The 23,354-nt window shown below is 41.6% G+C and overlaps 1 protein-coding gene across 1 annotated transcript; it reads left to right on the top strand.

Moving 5' to 3' along the window:
- The first annotated feature begins 684 nt into the window (after positions 1-684).
- On the top strand, positions 685-21,647 carry LOC133131279 (guanylate-binding protein 1-like). The gene is made up of 17 exons (XM_061246565.1): positions 685-841; positions 985-1,185; positions 3,059-3,183; positions 4,584-4,699; positions 6,706-6,878; positions 7,146-7,364; positions 7,716-8,146; positions 10,783-10,975; positions 11,564-11,691; positions 12,468-12,577; positions 14,276-14,469; positions 15,454-15,696; positions 16,151-16,431; positions 18,255-18,464; positions 19,421-19,523; positions 20,012-20,205; positions 21,208-21,647. Exons 2-17 carry the CDS (start codon positions 1,008-1,010, stop codon positions 21,337-21,339), a joined length of 3,030 nt encoding a protein of 1,009 aa, XP_061102549.1. The 5' UTR covers positions 685-841; positions 985-1,007; the 3' UTR covers positions 21,340-21,647.
- The last annotated feature ends 1,707 nt before the right edge of the window (positions 21,648-23,354 follow it).

The raw sequence follows: 23,354 nt of genomic DNA, 5'->3' as shown, positions 1-23,354 counted from the left end.
TAGACGTCTTCAATATCCTCCACGGAAAGGATGGACAGACACACGACCCTCGGTACCTCATACGAGTCCATCATGTATCCGGCTGCATGCATTCCGTCGGGGCAGGCTGGTTCTCCCTTACCCAGTTTTCTCGTCGAGAAAAATTTGATCAAATGCTGTAGTATCCAGAACCCCTGATATCATGGCTAATTTACAGAGCACAAAGAATCTGCATTTGATCAAGGGGGTTTACTACCTGCTTTGCTGACAATGACCATTTGGTTACCTTGATCACATCATATGCATGTAAAATAATGTGTATTTGTCTGCCTGTCACCCAATCAGGGACAGGTACCTGCATTTTACTTCAGGAGGTTTGGGGCATAAAAGCTCATTCTTTTCTAACATGATTTTGTAATTGTCCTGCCTTGCTTTTACCCGGTATGCTTCATACTGTAATGAAAAACTATTTTTGCTATATTAAATTGTTGTTGACCTGAATATCAGACGACAAGTTTTACTTCATAAAGTACCAAATTCCTCACATACTCCTAATTAATTATTTTACGAAATAATAAAATAACAATATTATTTTATTTATTATTATGTTCAATATTCTATTCAGAATGTATATTTATACCGAAATTAAGGCGTTGCCGCTTACGTCCTGTGTCCACTTTCACTTTCACTTTCACTATCGTTTGAAAAACAACAGCTTCTTTGAAAACACATCTTCTTTGTGCTTGCAGTTAAACTTGCACTTTGTTGCCAGCTGACAACCTAACCGGGTGGAACAATTCTCATTTGTGTGGTTGAGGAGCGGACCAGTCGCGGAACACAAGAACTGCACTTCACGGTGACGGTAAGTCAGTTAAATGTTACAGTTTCTCAAATGTTTGCTGGTGGGTTTTTCCGTGGGGTGCTGATTTTGAGTTTACAACTAGACTTGTCGTGCCGGTACCGCGATAATGGATAATGAATAATATATATTCGTCGGTTTTACAGGGATTTTGCCGGGCGGAACAGTAATGGAATTGGAGGGTCCTATCCAGCTGGTTGAATGTTCACGGGACGGTGAGATTCGGGTGAACCCCGAGGCCATCCGGACCCTGTCGCACCTTCCTCCACCACTTCGGGTGGTGAGCATCTTTGGACCTCGCCAGACCGGGAAGTCTTTCCTGCTTAATGCCCTGGCGGGCAGCACAGGTGACGATTTAATAACATCATGTCCAAATAGTTCACAGACGCTCCCGGGACACCTGACCGTGATTTCTCCTGAGATTATGAGTGCCAGAGGCCGAGATTAAACAGAGTATATGTGTATATATATCAGTCGTAAATCGAAATTTGCATGTCTTAATGCCAAGTTCATCGTAAATATATGTAGCTTGTTAGCCTTTAAACACACGATGAAAATAATACCGGAGTTGTTCATTGCTAGCCAGCTTGCCACCGTTCACCAGTCATAAACAACAACATTACATTACATTACATTATTGGCATTTGGCAGACGCTCTTATCCAGAGCGACGTACAACAAAGTGCATCCGCTGCATTCATGGCTACGTTATAATGTATTTGCTTTCATGGTCTGTATGACCCAATGTCAACAGTAAATAGACATTTACCGCTGGAAAAAAAAATCTATACAAAAATAAATAAATAAAATATCTATAAAAAAGTTATGCACTATAAATTATATCAAGACCATATGTTACATTTTGACTACCTGGTAGCCTACGTCTTGAGAACAGAGTTAGTTGTGTACGCTGGTGCCAGACCATGCAGATCTTTAAAAGAAAAGCAGAATCTTAAAACCTGTCCTATACTTGATAGGTAGCCAGTGCAACGAAGCTAGAACTGGAGTAATATGCTCATACGTCTGGGCAAATCCGTTGTGACTGACGTTACAAATTGCATAGTTTTGAGACTCGGAGGTGTGCACAGCTACCTAACACATTTGTTCCCCGCCAAAACATCAAGTAAAAATGGACGATGAGTGACTTAATTTTGAGATAGAAAAATAACATTTTATGGATGACCCGACCAATTGTCTGTACATTCACAAACTAGCTGAGGTTTGATGGCTGCAGTGGAGCCGTTTAAGTGGCACTATTTGCGGGGCCACATGAAAAATACGAGAGGCCTCTTGGATCAAATCTATCATTTTCAGTAACTTCTAATCTTAGTACATCAATTCAATAATTTCTACAATAATATTTTGTTTTTGGTCCATCTTCATCTTTTGATGGATTTGCCCTTCTTAGTCCTAGTCAAGATGCATGCGGCTGCATTCTACACAAGCTGGAGATTCTTTAGCAAGGACTTAGGGCAGCCAGATAACAGGCCATTACAGTAATATAACCTAGATGTAACAAAAGCATGGAACTTCTGATAAGAAGTGTCCAATTTGAATTCTAATGTGTTCCGTAGCTGACAGAAAAAGCCACTCTGGATATGTGCGTGTCAAAAGTTAGGTCTGGGTCAATAGTAACGCCACGGTCAAAATTTAGTGTAATTTTAATATTAATGCCATGTATTGGAAGTTCTGTTTGGCTATCAGCAGAAGTTTTACTATTATTTTACCGGTTTATTCTTACACTGTATGAATATGTATAATATTCATATTTAACTGGGTAGCCCTTTTCACATTGTCTACACATACAGTACTTGCTATAGTAAAGGGATCCATATCACACATTTGTTTGTGCTGGCCTGGAAAACATTGTAAGAACATGGTCAAAATAATAAAAACCCAAAAATAATAGCAACATTCTGTAGGAATACATTTTCTGGATGTATTTTCTGTCCCTGATAAATAAAGAGGACATGCTGCCCGCTGCATTTCAAAACACAAAAATTCCATGGTTGCACATTCCATGGTTCCGTGTTATGCATGGACAGATGTTTTCACCATCATTATTGCAGAACACTGACACACCACAAATATAGCGGTTTTAATGGATGCCTCTCAATGGAGGCCTACACCAAAGCTACATTGTAGGTTTTCCCTTCAGGTCATGGGTCGTAGGATAAGCTTGTGGTGGAATAACAGATGGTAATGTCACTTTGACCTCTAGGGTTCTCAGTCTCCAAGGGAAGCAATCACAAAGAACTGGCCATCAACATGTGGGTTCTGCCAGTCACAGAGGATCCGTACTACACCCTGATTCTATTGGACACTGAGGGCTATGAGGAGGACCTGGTAAGTGCCAGATTAAGCCAACTTGTGATCGGTTTGCCGATATTATCGGTCGATAATCAGCCTTGCAACAGCTAGTATTGTTGCCATCCATGCTGCCAGTGATGCGCTGGTTTTTACTTCGGTTGTTAAAGGTACAGTACGGTGCAAAAGTCTTAGGCACCTGTATAACATTCTGTACAGATGAGATTCTTTTAAAAACTGAATCAAATCAATATTTTTTGTGACCACCCTTCGGCGTTAAAATTGCATCACTTCTCTGAGATAGCCAATGCTGCCAGCAGGGAGACAATCAGCAGGGAGGTTGTTCCAAGCATGTTGGAGAACTTGCCACAGTTCTTCTGCTGACTTTGGTTGGCTCCTTGCTTCTGATCTCAGACAGCCTTGATCAATTTTTTATGTAAAATGTAGTCAGTTGCTTACAGTAATATGTTAGTTTTTTTAATTAAATACAAAAATGTCTCTGTAAAATTTATATTTTGGAAAATGAATATTTGGAAATCTCAAATGTGTTATTTTATACTAACACACAAAAATAAACATATATATAATGAAGTCTGGGGTGCCTAAGACTTCTGCACAGTACTGTACATTAGGTACTTTCGGACTCGTAACGGTCAAGAGAGGAATTGCAGCAACAAACACTCTCAAATCACAATACAGTTTATCCCTCCCACTTCTCTGTGAATGCCCTGACGTTGAAACCCCCGAATCGCTCCAGGGTTTCATGCACTGTTTTGTAATGCTGGCAGTGTCAAACGGCGACACTGCCAGCATTACAGAACTGTCTGTTCTTTGTGTTCCAGTATGACAATGTTTGCTAAACAGATGACTTGATGCTGACTTTATGAAATGTTCACTTTATTGTGCTACACAACACAATTTATATTTTTGTCTTTTTTAAGTTTTAACTTTAGCTTACCAACTATATTATGAGCAAGCAAGTTATTTGGCTATGTAACTAGCTGGCTATATAACTAAGATCTAAGATGTGATAGTTAACCACAAACAATGCAACTGTAACTCAAAGTTTGAGACAAATATAGGTTTAGCTAAACACGCCCCGAGATTTGTCGCAATGCACACGACACAGGATCTAAGGATCGCTTGCTTGCAGACTCTGCCATTGTTGATGTGTAATTTCAACCAATGGGCTTGAATTATTGTACAGCTCTACAATGTTTTGGTTCGTCAACTGTATATTCTGAAACCCAAATTTAAGGATTACACAGGCAGAGGGTGAGTCAACATGTCAGTGAGCTTTTTTCAATGATAGGAAGGGATTTACAATGGTCATGTAATCAGTGACTGAAGGTGTGTTTGTGGTTAATTCACAGGTGATAGAAGGTGTGCTTGTGGTTAATTAACGGGTGACTGAAGGTTTTTTTGTGGTTAATTCACAGGATATTGAAGCTGCTGCATTTACCTGCCCAATTTTCACTCTGTCGGTGCTGCTCAGCTCCATGTTCCTGTACAACAGCTGGGGCCCTGTGAGTACGGACGTCCTGGACCAGCTCCTGTATCCTCCTCCAAATTTCTGACTTGGACACGGAAACTATATTTAGATTTAACATTTTAAATTCAATGTAATTTGCAACCTTAGAATTATATGGTTCTATCTGAAGCTTTTCACAAAAATGAGTTGGTGTCATACATATGTTGTTTATAGGGCACTAAGTCTATGTGTGAAGTTTACACAAAAATACTGTTTAAAAGTCTTTCTTTTAATATCTCAAAACCACTGATGATAGGTTCTCTGAGCACACATACTGATTTACAGCAACACCCTGTTAATCCCCGCCACTGAAGTAGCCTAACCTGCATGTCTTTGGATTGTGGGAGGAAACCAGAATACCCGGAGTCCCACGTGGGCATGGGGAGAACATGCAAACTCCACAGAGAGAGGTCGAACCAAGGATCTCCTATCTGTGAGGTGACGGCACAATCCACTGCACTACCATGCCATTCAGAGCAATTTACTCAGCTTAGAGTCTTTTTCAGTTTTTCACGCTCATACGAGTGTGACACGTCAAAATCAATAAGAGCACCTAACTTTAGACAACTGTCTTAAATGAAGATGTCTGTTATAATACAGTATACTGTTTATGGTACTGTAGGTGGGTTCCATCAGAAAGATCTGAGTTTGTTGTGCCAGACAAGCTGTGTTGACCTGCACTGCAAGGCTCTTGTTTACATGACTCATATGACAGGTCAGACCACTCGTAAATGTTGTTCCTATTGATGGAAAATTTTTAAATGGGAGGAAATTGATGAGGCTTGTTTTAAGAGATTTAAGGGATTTAAGAACATATCTGTTCATATGTATGGTTCTTGCATGAGGCCCATTGTTGTTATGTATCTTGTTCAAGGACAAAATGAGTACTGACAAAATGACAGGAATTGAACAGGCAACCTTTAGGATACATGTCCATATAAAATGGAATTTATAAAATATATAAATTCTAACTGTACTCTAATATATTTGCTGCTCAAATGACACATAGAACTCTTTCATAGTAAAACAAAAAAAACAAAGAAACAGAAATAACTTAAATGCACAATTGCTTCATTAGGTCAATGGGTCATTTTAAACTGGGCCAGCCTCGGCCTTGCTTTGCACAGTCTGTTAGCCAAATGTTTATTGTTCCGTATGGCATGCATAAGCTTCATCTCCATAGTCACAGCTCATGTGTGGACCCCTATTGAAAGCCTGAGGAAGACTTCAGTGTGGGGTGTGGTTTTGGAGAACTCCAAAGTTGTTTTCCGTGTCACACGTAAAGTCAATATTGGAATACAAAAATAATTTATAAATAATACTTTGTTAATGTAACATTAACCTTAGCTGTCAGCACCCCCCTAACCATGTAGCTAGCTAACGTGAGTTAGCCAACATCATTAACATGAATAATCAGTGCAAACTAGCTAGCTAGTGTTATTGAAATCCCTATTCGTCAAATGTTACCACCAGAACTAATTGGCTAGCTAACTTGTTTTACAACAGGCAAGGTCGGATTTAACGTTTCATTGTCTCATGTTTGTAAAGTTATCATCCCAGTGTTTCTCTATATGACCGCCTATGAGCGTCTGGTGTTATTTGGCTAATGTTAGCTGCCAACAACATTTATGAAGGACACAAGGAATACGATCAGAAGTCCCCCCCCATGTTTCTGACACTTTGAAACTTATGTCAGGTGTATCTGTGTCAGCTGTCATCGACTGTGCCAAGCACCTCTCAAAACTGAGACCTCCTGTAAACAGACTGTAGAATCTGTGTTATTCTCCTTTTTAAGAATCAGAAAAAGCCCAGTCCACTGTGTGCCTGATTACATTTGGCATTACAGTCCAATTGTTTCCAAGATTTTGTCATCGTTAACTAGCTAACTGTTTCTCCACAGCTCTGGTTCAGTCGATTTTGAAGTAATGTTACTTCATTCCACAGCTGAGTGGCCACCCGGAATTATCTTAGCGACCTTTCTTTACAAACATTCTGATTTCATCTATAGCTCCTTAACAAGCACTGTACAGTCATATAACGACGCTGACCAATCAGGTTAACCTGCCTGCCATTGGCTTGGCAGGGGAGAGTCTCCTGCCAAAGTTTGTGTGGTGTGTACGAGACTTTGACGCGGGCATGGTGATGGGAGACGTGGAGCTGGTGCCCGAGGACTTCTTAGATTCTGTCTTCAATGACGCCAAAGGTATTCCGGTAGCTGAGTGTACTTACTGCTATGATTGACAAGTCAGTTCCATTTATTTTCACCATCATTCACAATCAGGTTGTTTCTCTACATATTATGAATGTGACTTCAAATAGGTAAACCAAAATAAAGCAAGCCGATAAAAACATTCTGATAGATTAATGGAAAACTTTAAAAGATGGGGCTCAAAACATTCTGGTACTTGTGTGGCATGATAGGCTAATAAATCCCTCTTTAAAATCTGTTTATTTATTTATTTTTCGCCAGACTTGCAGTCTCCCTCCGGCATCATTTGTAAGCTTTTCTCCCGGGACAGGATGGAGATCTTTACTTTCTGCCACCCTCAGGATGGTGCCGAGCCTTTGGATGAGATCCCGATGTGTATGCTTGAGCCCAGCTTTCTCAGGCAGGCCTATGTCCTGAAAAGAAGCTTCTCCAGGAGTAGCCTCAAAGTCTTCCGGGATTATCAAGCCCTGAGTGGCAGAGGTGGGCACTCTAACAACCCCCCCCCCCCCCCCCCCCACCCCTCTCCATAGGTTTTATGATGGTGGCCACCAGACCTGGGTGAAATAGGTCATTGTTTTGGATTCAAATACTTTTCTGGGCTTGGTGCAATTGAGCCAACGAAGATGACCAGAAGGCGGTTTTTGCACTTTTATCAAGTATTTCATAGGTTCCAATTACCAGACAACAAGCTCAGTAAAAAAAGAATTATGTATTTGACAGTACAGTTTGGTGTTGAAGACTGTAAGAAATGCCAAAGTGAAGAAACATTTTTTAAAATGTAACTTTAGAGCAGATGTTGGGTCCTGTTGTGACTGTGCTGTCTTCCTTTAGAGCTGGGAGACATTTTGGAGCAGTTTGTGGACAGCATGTCAAGAGGCTCCCTGATCCTGCTGGACCTGGTCTTGTCCAGGGACCATGAGGTCTCCAGAGAGGAGCAAGAGGTCCCTCCAAAGTGGCAAGAGTTCCCCGTAAAGGAGCAAGAGGTCCCTCCAAAGTGGCAAGAGTTCCCCGTAAAGGAGCAAGAGGTCCCTCCAAAGTGGCAAGAGTTCCCCGTAAAGGAGCAAGAGGTCCCTCCAAAGTGGCAAGAGTTCCCCGTAAAGGAGCAAGAGGTCCCTCCAAAGTGGCAAGAGTTCCCCGTAAAGGAGCAAGAGGTCCCTCCAAATTGGCAACAACCTGTGGTGGAAAATGTGATGCCACTGAGAGAAGCACCGGCAGATCGACCCAGAGCAGCCTCTGCATCCGGTGGAGCAGGCAAAATACCGGTGAGCAGTGTGTGTGTTTGTGTGTTTATGTTCAGTGTGTATTTATGTGTTTAGTGTGTAAGTTTACACATAATGGTACTTTCATACTATGTTCTACAGTCCGTCATTAAAGGTACCGTTTATACCTTTAATTACTAATTGAAAGAACCCTCATTTTAATTTGAAGTATATGATATAACTGTAATGGTGTGGGTCTGGAGGACCAAGCACAACTGTGAGGGGGAGCTTTTGTGAAGAGAGTGAGAGAGTGCCAGGTGCGATCGTGAAGGGGATCTTTAATTTACTCACAGACTGTCAGGTAACCACTAGTTAATAAAGTGCAATGAAATAAGGAGAAGGTTCCCCAGCAAACTGCCTAAACAAAGCTCCCCTATGAGAAGGGAGCAAAAAATAAGAAACAGAAATAAAGTGTGGGGACTTCCGACACACAACCAAGACCTCAAATTCACTGACAATGCAGGATTACATAAACAGAGGTGGGAGGTGTACATAAACAGCGACAGAGTTCTCAGACAAGGAACCCCGGGCTTATCAGCGAGTTCACAAAGCTCTCCATTGAGAGGGGCGATACTCCAACGACCATGTATACCACTTGATTTTTAGGAAAATCAGAAAACCACAGAGATTCACCTGACACTCACATCGGCTCAACTGACCATGCTGGAGACATACAAGTGCACCTGCTAAACACACATACTGCTCCAAGGGTTTGTCAACACAGAACCCTGGGCAGTCTGCGAGTTTTGCAAAGCTCTCCACTGAGCGGGGTGGTCTCCAACGACCATGTTTTTAGCCTTGGTGCAATCCCCACATGAGTAAGAAACATACACTAGTAATGACAAACAACTACAGGTAGATGTCGTGACTGCCTCAACTCAAGGCTAGCCCTTCCTGGAGCAGAAAGCAGACCTCTGGCTAACATCTACCTGGTTTGATGAAATAACAGGTCATGGCGAAAGTTGTACTTCCAGCAAACTCCACCTCTAGCCCGACTAGCCGTGAGAGAGCTACAACAATGAGGAATAGGTACAACCCCCTATACAAGTCCAAAGCTACGGGGCGTTCCTGCATCACTAACAGTCTGGCATATAGCACTACAGGCAGTGCAACTCTGTGTGGCTGACAATCCTACACACAGTACTGAGTAAGTAGGGTGTTCTAAATTACATGAAGCCCTGCCCATAGTGCACAGGTCAGTTCAAATGCACACACAGTTCTTCAACATAGCGAAGGCAACAGTAAAAGGAACAGACGGCCATATAGCTCTAACCACAGCACAGTGTTCATTTGTGGCATCTTCACCCTACCCACTGTGCTGTGTTTATAATGGCTTCAGGAATGCAGTCTACCATAGCTTTGTAACTAACAAAAAAGAGAAAACAAAAATTGTTCCATAAAGCCATTGAGTCTCCAGTTCTCCAAATAAAGCTCTTGCTCTTCTTATCAGGACAGGGCTACTACCGATGTGAGCACAGAAAGAACACCACGTTGTTGCAGTAATAAGGCACTGACCTCACAGAGAAAACCCCAGGCCAGGGCGAAAACTCTAGCCCAATTTAAAAGGTGATTCTGTGTCTCTATTTGAAGAAGAGAAAAACAGTTCTCTGGCTAACGTGTGCTTTGGGTAAATGACTGAACGGAAAAGAGTGACAACGAAAGTAATTACACATGGCAGACTCCGCCTCCAGCTAACCTAGAAGGGAAACAGCAGATACACCGAAGGCGAGAGAGAATTTCAGGTAGAGAGACCAAACGGCCGAAATATCAGTCGGCGAGTGTCCAGGCTAGTAATCTGACCAAACTTGGTTACCTAGCTACTGGGAGATCCAAGATTCACTTTACTTTGAAAACCTTACCTGTCTTTCCACTACCGTATACCTTGCATATTGCATAACTAAAGAGTATGACACACGACATTCACTAGCTGACTCCAGCTCTGCTAACACTGCACAAGCTCATTAAAGGTGAGAGGAGATTTCAGATAGAGATATCAAACTGCAAAAATGTTAGGCAGCGAGACCCTAAACTAGAAACCCGACCAGTGTGTCTACAGGTTCCCCAAATCCTTCGCTCAAAAACAAAAGATGTTCCTGAAATTAATTTGAAAAACATTCCGGTCTCCCGACTACCTCTTTGTAACACAAAAGCCCAGAGTCTTGGAAAGACTGGGCTTATATAGATCACCAACACCTGTCCGCGATTACCAACTCTTTGTGCAGTCAGAAATTACTGGCCACATGAGGAAAGCATGAATCTGTCAGGAACGCCCTCTCTTAAGTCCAAAAGGTGCCAAACTATGTGAGGCAACCATGACAAGAACCAAGAAAACTGGGGTTTGATTTATGAATGGAAAGTTATACAGTTTAAGGTTAAAAATTATAATTTGAGGATGCAAATGAAAATGTAAATGAAAGGCTTACTTTTTAGGGGTACTAACTTACACATTTTGAAGGGATTTTCACATTAGTGTGAATATAAATATGTGTAATTTGAGAAGGAGACCTTGCTAAATACTAATATTTAGGTGTGCAGGTTACATTTTAGGCACTATATTCACTTATCTCCAGATTGAAAGACTGCAGAAATGAGCTAGTGTGTTTGTGTGTGTGTGTGTGTGTGTGTGTGTGTGATTCTAGGTGGGACATCCTGTGGACATGGAGAAGCCAGTCTGTCTGATTGAGAACACAAGTGCAGGTGAACTGCAGGTGAACCAGGAAGCCCTGAAGATTCTGAACTCCATCAGGCAGCCTGTAGTGGTGGTGTCCATCGTAGGGATGTACCGCACGGGTAAATCGTATCTGATGAACAGACTGGCTGGGAAGCAGACAGGTATGACCGAAACTGGGATGTACCCAGCCGGGTCTCCCCCAGAATTTAATTCCAGAATTCTTATTTATCAGCCTCATAATGACTTCCTGTACTGTCATTGGCACAACTGTGGGCCTCATTTTGACACCAGTAACATGCAATCAAAAGCCTAGAATCAAGAATAGGTAATGAACACTCTCATATCTGCAGTAAGGATGTGATTGAATACACCTGACTAATCAGAAGCAGCTGCAATGCCATTCATTCCTGAGCCTGGGTCCTTTCTGTGTGTTATCAGGCTTGTATGGTATCTACATTCTCGTTGTGTGTTCTCCATTACAGTTATTTAACTGATACCTTGATCCAAAGGAACTTACAGTTGATTAGACTAAGCCGGGGCCAGTCCCTCCTGAAACAATGTGGGGTCAAAGGCCCAATAGCTGCACTGATCTTATTGTGGAACTTGGAAGGTTGGTGGTTCAAGTCAGGCACCTTAACCACTAGGCTATATGGTCCATATAGACCCTGTTCTCAGGGTCCTAGTGTCTCTGGGTTAGCTCTGTGAATTTTCTGGGTTCTAGTGTATCAGGGTTTTCTCTGTGTTCTCAGGGTTCTCCTTGGGCTCCACTGTCCAGGCTGAGACTAAGGGCATCTGGATGTGGTGTGTGCCCCACCCTCATAGAGATAACCAAAGTCTGGTCCTGCTGGACACTGAGGGTTTGGGGGACGTTGAAAAGGTAGGGCACGCCTGCCTTTATGACATCATCACCCCCCTATGTTTTCGCTTTTCCAGAATATATTAATGCAGCCATCCTCAGCTAAACTCCAGCACTTGTCCTTGGATGTTGGCCCCATTGTTGGTTAAATTAAGTTCCCAATGTAAGTGAAGAGTGAAGAGTATGCAAACTACATACGACTGGAAATATACACTCACCGAGCACTTTATTATGTATTTATTAGACTTATTTTTTAGACTTCTAAAGAGTTATGATGCATTTTGTGTTCAGAGATCGTGTTCTGCATACCTCTGTTGTAATGTGTGGTTATTTGCGTTACTGTCACCTGGCTGTCAGCTTTGACCAGTCTGGCCATTCTCCTCGGACATCTCTCATTAACAAGGCGTTTCTGTCTGCAGAACTGCTGCTCACTGGATTTTTTTTTGTTTGTTTCTTTGCGAAATCTACAGACTAGTGTGTGTGAGAATCCCAGGAGATCAGCAGTTTCTGAGATACTCAAACCACCCTGTCTGCCACCAACAATCATTCCACGGTCAAAGTCACTTAGATCACAATTCGTCCCCATTCTGATGGTGGATGTGAACATTTAATGAAGCTCCAGACCCGTACCTACATGATTATATGCATTGCACTGTTGCCACACAATTGGCTGATTAGATAATCACATCAAATCCTGCAGTTAAGATTGCACTTCAACAACATTTTCATGAGTAGATAATTTTTTGCATAAAGCGAGTTAAGTTCTACCTAATCCTGAAAAGAGTTATTTCTAACAGGGGGATTCGAAGAATGACATCTGGATCTTTTCCCTGGCTGTCCTCCTGAGCAGCACGTTCATCTACAATAGCATGGGCAACATCAACAATGAAGCTGTGATGAGCCTGCAGTATCCTACCAACCGCATAAACTTGCTACATGTGTAGAGATGAGGCTGCAGTATCCTACCAACCACATAAACTTACCACATATGTAGAGAAGAGGCTGCAGTGTCCATTTGCCACATTCTGCACCACAATCTTATTTTCCCTCTCGCAGCTGCTGTTGTACTTAAAGTTATGTTACTGGTTGCTGTAATTGTTGTGACTAGTGGGCGGCCTGTAGCTGTAAGGCACATTACTGGGACCCACGAGTTTGGTGGTTCAATCCCCAGTCTAGCCAATAAAAGCCCTTGAGCAAGGTCCTTAACCCCACATTTCCCCAGGGGGGTTAATCCCCTGCTTAGTCAAATCAAGTGTAAGTTGCTTTGGATCAAAACATCTGCTAAATGTAATGTAATTAATTGTTCTCAGTGCTTCAGGTAAGAAACAGTTACATATTACTATGTAGTGGAAGGGAAGGAAGGATGTAAAACCAGGCCAACACAGGTTCAGAATAATAATACGTATGCTATACCAGCATCACAGGGTCCTGGAGACTCTGCCTGCACAAGCCTGTCTGCTGGTCTGTGGGTTTCTCTTATCATCAGTGAGTGTGGAGTTTAATCAATGGTTAGTACAAAGTTTGTGTACGAATGATGATAAGCAGTGATTGAACTTAATTCTTCTTGATTTAGCTAACAGTTGCACTCCTTTATCTGCGGTTGTTGTTTGTTGTTGTTCTTCCCCTTTGGTCATTCTTGATGGGCTTTTTTTGATAAGCGATCCTTTTCTGCCACTAATGCCTTCTGCTGTCTTGTGCCACATCCAACTGGCAGCTGTGACATTGATAACCAGCCATTGTCTCTAACCTGCCGGACTACATCTATAGCCCCAAAAAAAGAAACCGAAAACCATAAAAGGTGGATGTTTTTGGCGTGCAGGTGAGAGGGGAACCCAGTTTGAAGGGTAAGGGAGTTCACTCTGCCTTTATCGTCTCCAAAATGCATCCATTTTTGGTTGAATAAATCTCCATAGGGGGCTGCACAATTTTTTTAAATGGGTGTTTAGTCGATTGAATATCTTCACTGCGTGTGGTGATATCCATTGTTAGAATTAAATGTGAGATGTAACGTTGCAATGAGCTTCACTATTGCCAAGATATAATGGGAATAACGTGTGGGAGGTACCAGTACATCTTTTATTTCTCCCAGAAGCATAATTAATTGTATGGCTGGGTCTTTGTCTCAGAGGTCACATGGGATTGTCTCTTTTTTGTAATTCCCTGTTTCTTTTCTGCGATTGTTTTGGAGGACAACTAATGAAAACAAAACAAATCAAAACATTTTTTGCGCATTTACTGGCCCAAGTTCCATGTTAGCATAACGTGTCAGCTTAGCAAAAATATTTGAAGCCTATAGCCTACCTCCTTGAAAGAGAAGAACTATAACCACTGAACAAACATGTATCCTCTTCCATCTACTGCTGGATGAGTGCAGTGATCTGCGCACCTTCTGAAGGTAGTTTTAAAAGGTCCGAAAACAATTCTCACAAAAAGTCTGTTGTATTTGATTTCCCCCACGTTTATTTCAAATACAAACAATACCTGGTGTAAAACAGGACCGAAGGTGAGAATATGTTATTGTCAATGACCCATAAACAAGTTGCGGATGATCATTTGCAGTTACAGCACATGCAACTTCAGTGGCCCTTCCTTAATAACTCTGCAGCTATGTGACAGAGCTAACAAAGCACATCAAGGTGAAGTCCATCAAGGAGAAGGAGGAAGATACGACTACCGACTATGTCCGTTTCTTCCCCAACTTTGTCTGGGCTGTGAGAGACTTCACTCTGGAGCTGATGATCGATGGAAAGGCTGCCACTGCTGACCAGTACCTGGAGAACTCCCTGAAGCTAAAAAATGGTAAAATGGGGCATCTGTCCTTACTTGCCTGTGGTTACATTCTCGCAGCAAGACTTCACATTTTGAATGCCATGGAATTCAAACCTACTACCTGGCAGTTGAAAGCCCAGTTTCCCAACCTGATGCTACACTGTCAACCCCAAGTAACCATAATATTTGTATAATGTATGCTGACTGCCATATCACTCAGATTAGCCAAGTTAGTTCACATGATATTTGACATCACTGGACGTGTTTGCCCTGAGAGGTTTTGCCCCATATTTAGGAAACGGCTACACTGATGGTGATTTTAAAAAGGCCTTCACGCATAATTTAAGCATTTAATCCAAATAATCTCAACTGAAATGAGCATGACAGTGCTCCTTTAACTTAACCTCCACAAATGTCTTTGACAGCAGCAATCTACGTTGTACAATGTCTTGAAATAAATTGTGCAATTGACGTTAATGTTAACCTGATGGAATGATAAATTGCAATGGTCAAAAAGGTAACGTAGACTATAATGATGATGTAGCCTGTCCAGAATCTCACTATTTGGCTATTAACAGTATGACTGATTGATTAAATCGCTATCAAGATTATCATGAAATCTCCTCGCAACCTACCTCAATTGCAATTTTGACTGACATGCCAGTAACTTAACCCACATGCTGGTTGTCAAACCACCACATTGCTACCATTTAAAAAAAAAATAATTTGAACCTTCTTTAATATGGGAATCTTAATTTTGGTTTTGTAAACCATAAGGTTACTAATCCCAGCTGAAAAAGGCAGCTAAAGCCAGGTTTTGAAACGCCTCTAGCTGCACTAGCTGGTAGATCACCTCCTACCCAGCTTGACCAGCGTTATGACTGGCCATCATGGTTGAACAGTGCATACCCAACTAATGACCAGCTTGACCAGCTCAATTTTCAAGCTTTATTTTACAGCTGGGATTAGTTCAGTAAATCTGTTTCAGTTCTGTACATCTTTCTTTTCTTAAAGGTGCTAGTAAAGCAGTTATCATCAGTAATGATGCCCGGGAATGCATCCGGAACTACTTCCAGGATCGGAAGTGCTTTGTGTTCGACCATCCCGGCTCCAAGGAGCAGCTGAAGTTGCTTGATAAACTGCCAGATTCAGAACTGGACCCTCAATTTGTGGAACAAACATCTGCTTTCTGCAACTATGTTTTCAGCTGTTCCAAGGAGAAGACCATGAAAGGGGGAATCTCAGTCACCGGGAACTGTAAGTTCGATGGAATTGGGATGGGGAGGGAACACTTCTATGATGTGGTATGGAGTCTTGGGCTTGTCCACTTGCGGCTGGTAGCCCTTCAGAGCGATACACAATTGGCTCTTGAGTTGCCCAGGAATCATAGCAGTTTTGTCTCATTATGCAGCAGCAACCCCTGCTGGTCAATTGGATGGCAAAATAAATGTCCTTGAACAAAGCTGGACCACAGAAAATCATAGTTGATATATTGTTCTTTGAATGAACATGAGTCCAGCTTGATGTTTACTCCAAGGCATGCAGAGGCAGGGCAGTGTGGAAGTATGTCACAGCTAGGAGAGTGGCTGCTACCTATAAATACCAAAACTGTTGAACTGTTCAGCCAAGTACTGAAAAGTATACCTAAAATGTGTTGAATAATATATTTTGAATATTTTCATTTCACATTCATTTTCTGTAACCCCTCCAGTGCTAGGGAACCTGGCGGTGACGTACGTGGACGCCATTCGGTGCGGGAGTGTTCCATGTTTGGAGAACGCAGTGGACGCGCTGTCTCAGATCGAGAACTCGGAGGCGATCGAGGAGTCTTTCGCCCTCTACAGACGGCTGCTGGGAAAGCGGGTGAAACTGCACACTGAGACTCGGGAGGAGCTCTCCAGAGTTCACGACGGCTGCCTGAAGGAGGCGCTGCAGCTCTTCATGAAACGCTCCTTCAAGGACGAGGACCACAAATATCAAGAGGCACTCATGGTGTGTAGGCCTGTTTTGTTCTGGGTGGAGTTTCTGCGTAACTGCTTTCACAATGAAGCCACGACCCAGGCAAAACAGTGTTATCCTACCCTGGCCCGTGACCCTGCTCATTACCTGGGATTTACGTGGTTTTAACACAATTTAGCTCTGGAATGAAACTGGGAACACAGGTTACACTATGCAGCACAGTTAGCTGACCGACCCTTGACACTGCCATTTGTTTTACTGGCCTAAATTGATTTACTTGGTGTGCCAACTCTCACCCTCATGCATAAACGATGTTCCAAAACCTTTATTTAAACAATGATAATTGCGTTCATGTAAGTGTATACTGGAAGCAACTTCCCTGGGACTTATCATCCATTCTTATTAGCTAGATTTAAAGCAACAGTAGTGTGCAAAAAAATTGCGAAAATAGCCTTTTACAATTAGTATCTAAGTGAACACAAGCGAACCTGACCTATAAATGGTAAAACGTTAAACATGACACATTTCTTCAAATTTTAAAGCAAGATTAATTATTTATTTACAGTTTCAAAACAATAAAAAAAAGAAAAAGGCCCTGTCCAAAAGTTACCAGGATGGAACCCTGTCAGTTAATATTTTGTTACTCCTCCTTATAACAGCTTGTAAGCGATTCCTGTAGCTAGCTAAGATTCTTTCAATTCTCGCTTTTGAAATTTTCCCTCATTCTTCCTGGCAGATTACCTCAGAAATATTCTTCGGTCTCCTTGCATTCTTCGCTTTGAGATCTCTCCACAGATTTTCAATAATATTTAAGTCTGGAGACTGTCGTCGCCATTCCAAAACCTCTATCTGTCTTTCCTGGAGGTACTTCATGGTTGATTTTGAGATATGCTTTGGATCAATGTATCCAACCTCTCTTCAACTTGTCTGGACTGATCTTTGAACATTAGCCTCTGGAATTTCTTAATATTTGCTGGAATCCATTCTTCCTTCCACTCGCACAACATTTCCTGTTCCCCCAGCTGTCACATGACCCCAAAGCATAATGGATCCACCTCCATGCTTCACAGTTGGCAAGGTGTCCTTCTCTACAAAGGTTTCACCCATTTACCTTCTTTGTTGGTGGCCAAAATATTCCTGCACATTGTTCCAAAAGGCTTCAAGCTTCTCAATGTTTTCTTTTGCATACTTCAGAAGCTTAACTTTTTTGTTGAGGTCGTTCTTTTTGGCAACTCTGCCATGTAGGTCTTTGTTGTTTACAGTGCATTGTATTGCTGTCCTATGAACAGTTAGCCATTCTATCTGTATCCCCGAGCAAGACACCTAACCCCAAAATGCTCCTGATGAGCTGGTTGGTGCCTTGCATGGCAGTCAATCACCGTTGGTGTGTGTGTATGAATAGGTGAATGAGAATCATAAATTGTATGGCGCAATATAAATGCTATTTACCATTTTAATATTGAAATCACTTGGGTCTGGACCTTAGTAATCAGAATTTGGCTTTTGTTTTATGTAACAGTAAACTTTACCAATGCATTAGATTTTTTATGGTGCAGGGCAGTTTTTCTGGTGAATTAATTACGTAATAAAGTGCAGAAGTTGGCATTAAATCCTGAAACAGATCGGCCCTTTTTGTGCACCCCAGCAGTAAGTTCACAGACAGTATTTACTGTACTCAATTGCCAAAAGCAATGGCTCCCAAACCTCTCTTCAGGGTCCAGGCATTTGATGTGTTCCACCTCAACCGTACCTGATACAACCAATCGAGCCCATAATTGAACATGGAGATGACCGTGTGCTTGGTGAATGGAGTGCATGTCTATCTGGCTGCAGGTGTGTCTTTCTGTCATTGACAGGAGCGGGTAAAAGCTGAATACGACCAGAAGTGTAGAAACAACGAGGATATGTCCCGGGATTTCTGCGCAGCTCTGCTCTTCCAGCTGGAAGACGACATTCATATGGGTCCAGAGGAACGCTACATGAAGCCAGGGGGATATAATCGCTTTAAGGCTGACCTGAAGAATTTAGTTAGTTTATACAAAAACAAGCCGGCCAAAGGTGTGAAGGTAACTCCCTCCCAGCTCTCCTCCTGTACTTTATCAGCACTTGCCTCCCAAATTCTGGCTCCTTTCTGCTTTTAAAGGTTTCGTTCATGAAATCTCATCTGTTGTCACATTGTAGGTGCTGATACCTATAGACTGATAGACTGATTTTGTCCCTGAGCCAGTCATGCTTTATTTTTGCTGTTCAGAATGTATTTTGTATTTGTGTCATTCCATGAAATATCAACCATAGTGTGGGGTGACCACTCCAGAACATCATGTCAGAGTACTGTACATGTTTTCAGATTTTTTCCTGCTTTAAAAGTACAATAGGTAATTTAACGCACTATTAACGGTCAAGAGAGGAATAGCAGCAACAAACACGCTCAAACCACAATACTGTTTATCCCTCCCCTCTTTCTCTGTAAATGTGTTGATGTTGAAACACCATTGGCTGTGGCAATTAAAACCAATTTTCAACCAATGATCTTGAATTGTTGTGCAGTTATACAATGTTTTGGTGTTGGGCCGTCAACTGTATATTTTGAAACCTGAATTTAAGGACTATAAACACGGGCAGAGGATGAGTCAGCATGTCAGTGAGCCTTTTTCAATGATCGGAAAGGATTGGTCTTGTAACAATGTTTTAACACAAAACTCTTACCCGTTGTACCTTTAATGCTGAAGATATGGTGCTCCAAAATTGACACAAGCTCCAATTTCCACTCACAAGTTGTTCTCTATTGAATATAAATAACATTTGCACAAAGTTTGAGTAAAATTGGACCTCTGGTTGTTTTTTCATGGAATGACCCATTTAGTTTAGTCTTAGGGTTTGGCTTGGCTTGTACCCATAATGATGACTTAGAATAAATGCAATTCTTTGAAATGAATACGTCCAGTTGTGTGTCTGGGCCACAGTACCAACCCCTGTAATGAGCTGGATATTCACGTCTTTAATGTTCTTTACCCTGGTACAGGCAGAGGAAGCCTTGAATGACTACCTCAAGGAGAAAAACGAACGGGAGAAAATGATTTTGACAGCAGATAGAAATCTGTCAGCACAAGAGAGGCGTCTTGAGGGTGAGAGGGGAACTTTGCAGTAATGTATTTCAGGTCCTACATGAGCTCATAAACGTACAGGAATGTATTTTAGGTCTAGCATGATCTTATAAACTTACAGTACATGAACGTAATTCAGGTCCTACAGGATCTCATAACCTCAAAGGAAATTAACATTAGCAGACTTACTGAGACCATCTAAAACAATGTTCATCCTCTTTTGGGGGTCAGAAATGATAGCAAGCAAAAGTTTTGTGCTGTGATAATAGAGGGTTGTGAGAAATGGGTTATTTAAGTTGTTTCACTGACTATTAGGCCAGAAAATGCTATGAATCAGTTGAGCTGGTGTTAGTGATAAACTAATGTCCATGAAACAAAATTATTTCAATTAAGTAAAAAGTATGTGCATTGGTCATGAATGCATCAAATTTATTCAAGTTAAGTAAAAAGTGAAGAAACACTGGATTTGGAGATGGAGGGGGTCACTGATGTGCTGCTTTGTCCCACAGAGCAGAGAGCCCAGGCAGAGAGGGAGAAGCAGAGAGCAGATGCAGAAAGAGAAAAGCAGAGGGCCCTGGAAGAAAAGATAAATGATATAGAAAGAGCTCGCCGGGAGAACGAGAGACAACTTAGGGAGAAAATGGAGAGAGATCGGATAACGTTAATGCAGGAAAACCAGAGAGTAATGGACCAGAGACTGAGGGTACAGTATGAAACCAGCCCAGCTACACAATATACACACAGGTGTACTACTGTACCAATATACACACAGATGCACCACCTTACCAATATACACACAGCTATACTACTGTACCAATATACACACTGCCACAATACTGTATCAATATACACACAGGTACACTACTCTACCAATATACACACAGATGCACTACCTTACCAATATACACACAGCTATACTACTGTACCAATTAACACACAGCTATACTACTGTCTGAATATACACACAGCAACAATACTGTACCAGTATACACAGAGGTACACTACTGTACAAATGAACACACAGCAACAATACTGTACCAATGAACGCACAGCAACAATACTGTACCAATATGCACACGGGTACACACTACTGTACTAATATACACTCTGCTATACTACTGTACCAATATACTCACAGGTACACTACTGTACCGATATACACAGGTACACTACTGTACCGATATACACAGAATGCAGAAACAAAGCAATTGATTTTTTCCACCACTGTCACTTTGTCTTTAAAGGAATACACCAACATTTTGTCAGTAACTTACTTCTTGTGGTGAAGAAAGTGAAGAAATAAACCTGATAGCAAATCCGAAGCTGTATTATTTACACAAGGTATCATGTGTATTTGAAATACATGTGCGGGATCCTTTTTTTAAAATGAGAGACGTTATTTTTGGGAGAAGTTAGACGATTGGAACTATACATGCCGAACACACAACAGAGTATCCTTTGGTCTTCCACTAGGCTACTGACTCCTATAGGCTTCAAGTCTATATGCTAAGCTAACATGTTATGCTAACATGGAAGCCGAGCCAGTGAATGCACAAAAATGAAAATGAAATTGAACATCTTGCCTAAGTCTGGGTAAGTCTGAAAAAAGGTATATTTCCCGAAATGTTGGTGTATTCCTTGAAAGTCAAACAGGCAATAACAGGAGGAAGATGAAATGCATTTTCTCCCATGTGTGTTCACACAGGAGCAGCGTGCGCTGATGGAGGAAGGGCAGAAGCAGAAGGCCAAACAATTGGAAGCGCAGATCCAGCAGTTGCGGAATCAGAACAGCTCGCAGAGAAACACCAGAAGAAGAGGAGTCTGTGTCCTGTCCTGAGTCCAGTGGCTGAAACATGGGTGTTGTTCGTGGTTCATTATTTTTCTGTGTTTATGCACATTTGCAGTGCACAAGAGGACCCAACAAATGTTTGTGTTGCATTGCTATTGAATATAGGATAGTACTGTGTTACTTAGTATTATTTGTGCACTTTCCATGAAGTCGAATATGTAATTCAACCATTTACGAGTAGACCATTTCATTTTCTGGCATAAAATGAAAATGCTAATGGAGGTACCTGCATGTGTAAGTGCTGTTTTTTTCTTCCCTGATGAAAAAATCTAAAATAAAAGTTGTGGCTCAAAAAATGTGTGCATGTGTCATGACGGTAAAAAAAGAGAAAGTTAAATTCTTAGGTTTATATGGCATGTCTGTCTACATTTACAGATTACATGGATCATTTGAATGCATCAGTCTTGTAAATTATTGTATGTGTCTGGGCTGGGCATATGTACATTGGCTGCTGAGGGCCATTCAGCACCTGGCCTGGCTCAGAATGTACAGGTGCATCTCAAAAAATTAGAATATTGTGGAAAAGTAAAAAAAAAATGTTCCGTAATTTGATTCAAAAAGTGAAACTTTCATATATTCTAGATTCATTACACATAAAGTGAAATATTTCAAGCCTTTTTTGTTTTAATCTTGATGATTACGGCTTGAAAAGCTCATGAAAATCCAGTATCTCAAATTATTGGAATATTACATAAAACCAATCAAAAAAAGGATCTATATATACAGAAATGTTGACCTTCTGAAAAGTATGTTCATTTATGTACTCAATACTTGGTCGGGGATTACTGCATCAATGCGGCGTGGCATGGAGGCAATCAGCCTGTAGCACTGCTGAGGTGTTATGGAAGCCCAGGTTGCTTTGATAGCGGCCTTCAGCTCATCTGTATTGTTGGGTCTGGTGTCTCATCTTCCTCTTAACAATACCCCATAGATTCTCTATGAAATAGTAATACATATCAGAAGTATAGCAGCTTGTGTGAATACAGTCACATAATCTCAGTTTTGGGTTCTGTCCATCCACAAACTGAGAGCCTGTAGTGCTCAGATGAAACAATCAATTTAATAAAAACTTAATTCATAAATAAAGATGATATTATGTGAGATAAGATGGTATCATATCGTACATGTTGAGATACACCTGATATGAACTGTGTGTTTCCACATGGAAAAGGTCATTTCATTCACCTATTTCTTATCGGAAACAAAGCAAGCGGTGCTAAATTGTGACTTGCAGCTAACACACCAATGTTCTATATAGGAATCAGGCCACAAGCTTAAAGGAGAACTGTCACACTAGTTTCAGTTGAAGTTATTTGGATTAAATGCTTAAATTCTGTGTGTAGGGCTTTTTAAAATTACCATCAGTGTAACCGTTGCCTAAATATGGGGCAAAACTTTTAAGGGCAAAGGTGACGTCACTGGACCTGTTTGGCTTGAATCTCCAGCCTGTGTTTCCCAGAAGTTACGGGCGCTCAAACTCCACCCTTAAACACAGAGGCTGATTTATGGGCGGCCACCCATCCAAGCGATCACATGACACTCCCACGAAAATACAGTAACGTTAGCATACAATTATCACGCAACCTAACTTGGGCTAGCCTGAGCGATATGACGGACGCCTCTGACTTCGCCAGAGGTCAGGACAAGCTTTTGATTTTGACGCTTTGTCCGTGTGGTACATCCCTACGATGGACACCACCACTACAGGCTGCCTAATGGAGTTCAGAATCACGAGGGATTCTTGGTTCACCCGCAGTTCACCTGCACTTGTGTTCTCAATCAGACTTCTGCATTGCCAAAAACTGTCCCTGTAGTCAAACCAAATGCACACACACACATACACCGATGAGACAAAGCATTATGACCGTGATTTGTGAGAGCAATGAAGGCTATCCCATCTGGTATTATTTTAGTTTCACTTTGTTCTAGGTTGTTTCGTCTAGGCTGGGTTTCCCCTTCATATTCCCGGTATTGGTAAAGGTTTCATTTTCAGATTGAGAAAC

The sequence above is a fragment of the Conger conger genome, chromosome 6 (genome assembly GCF_963514075.1).
Source record: "Conger conger chromosome 6, fConCon1.1, whole genome shotgun sequence".
Classification (NCBI taxonomy): Eukaryota; Metazoa; Chordata; class Actinopteri; order Anguilliformes; family Congridae; genus Conger; species Conger conger.
Note: the sequence above shows the minus strand (reverse complement) of the source record. Positions and strands in the feature narration are given on the sequence as shown.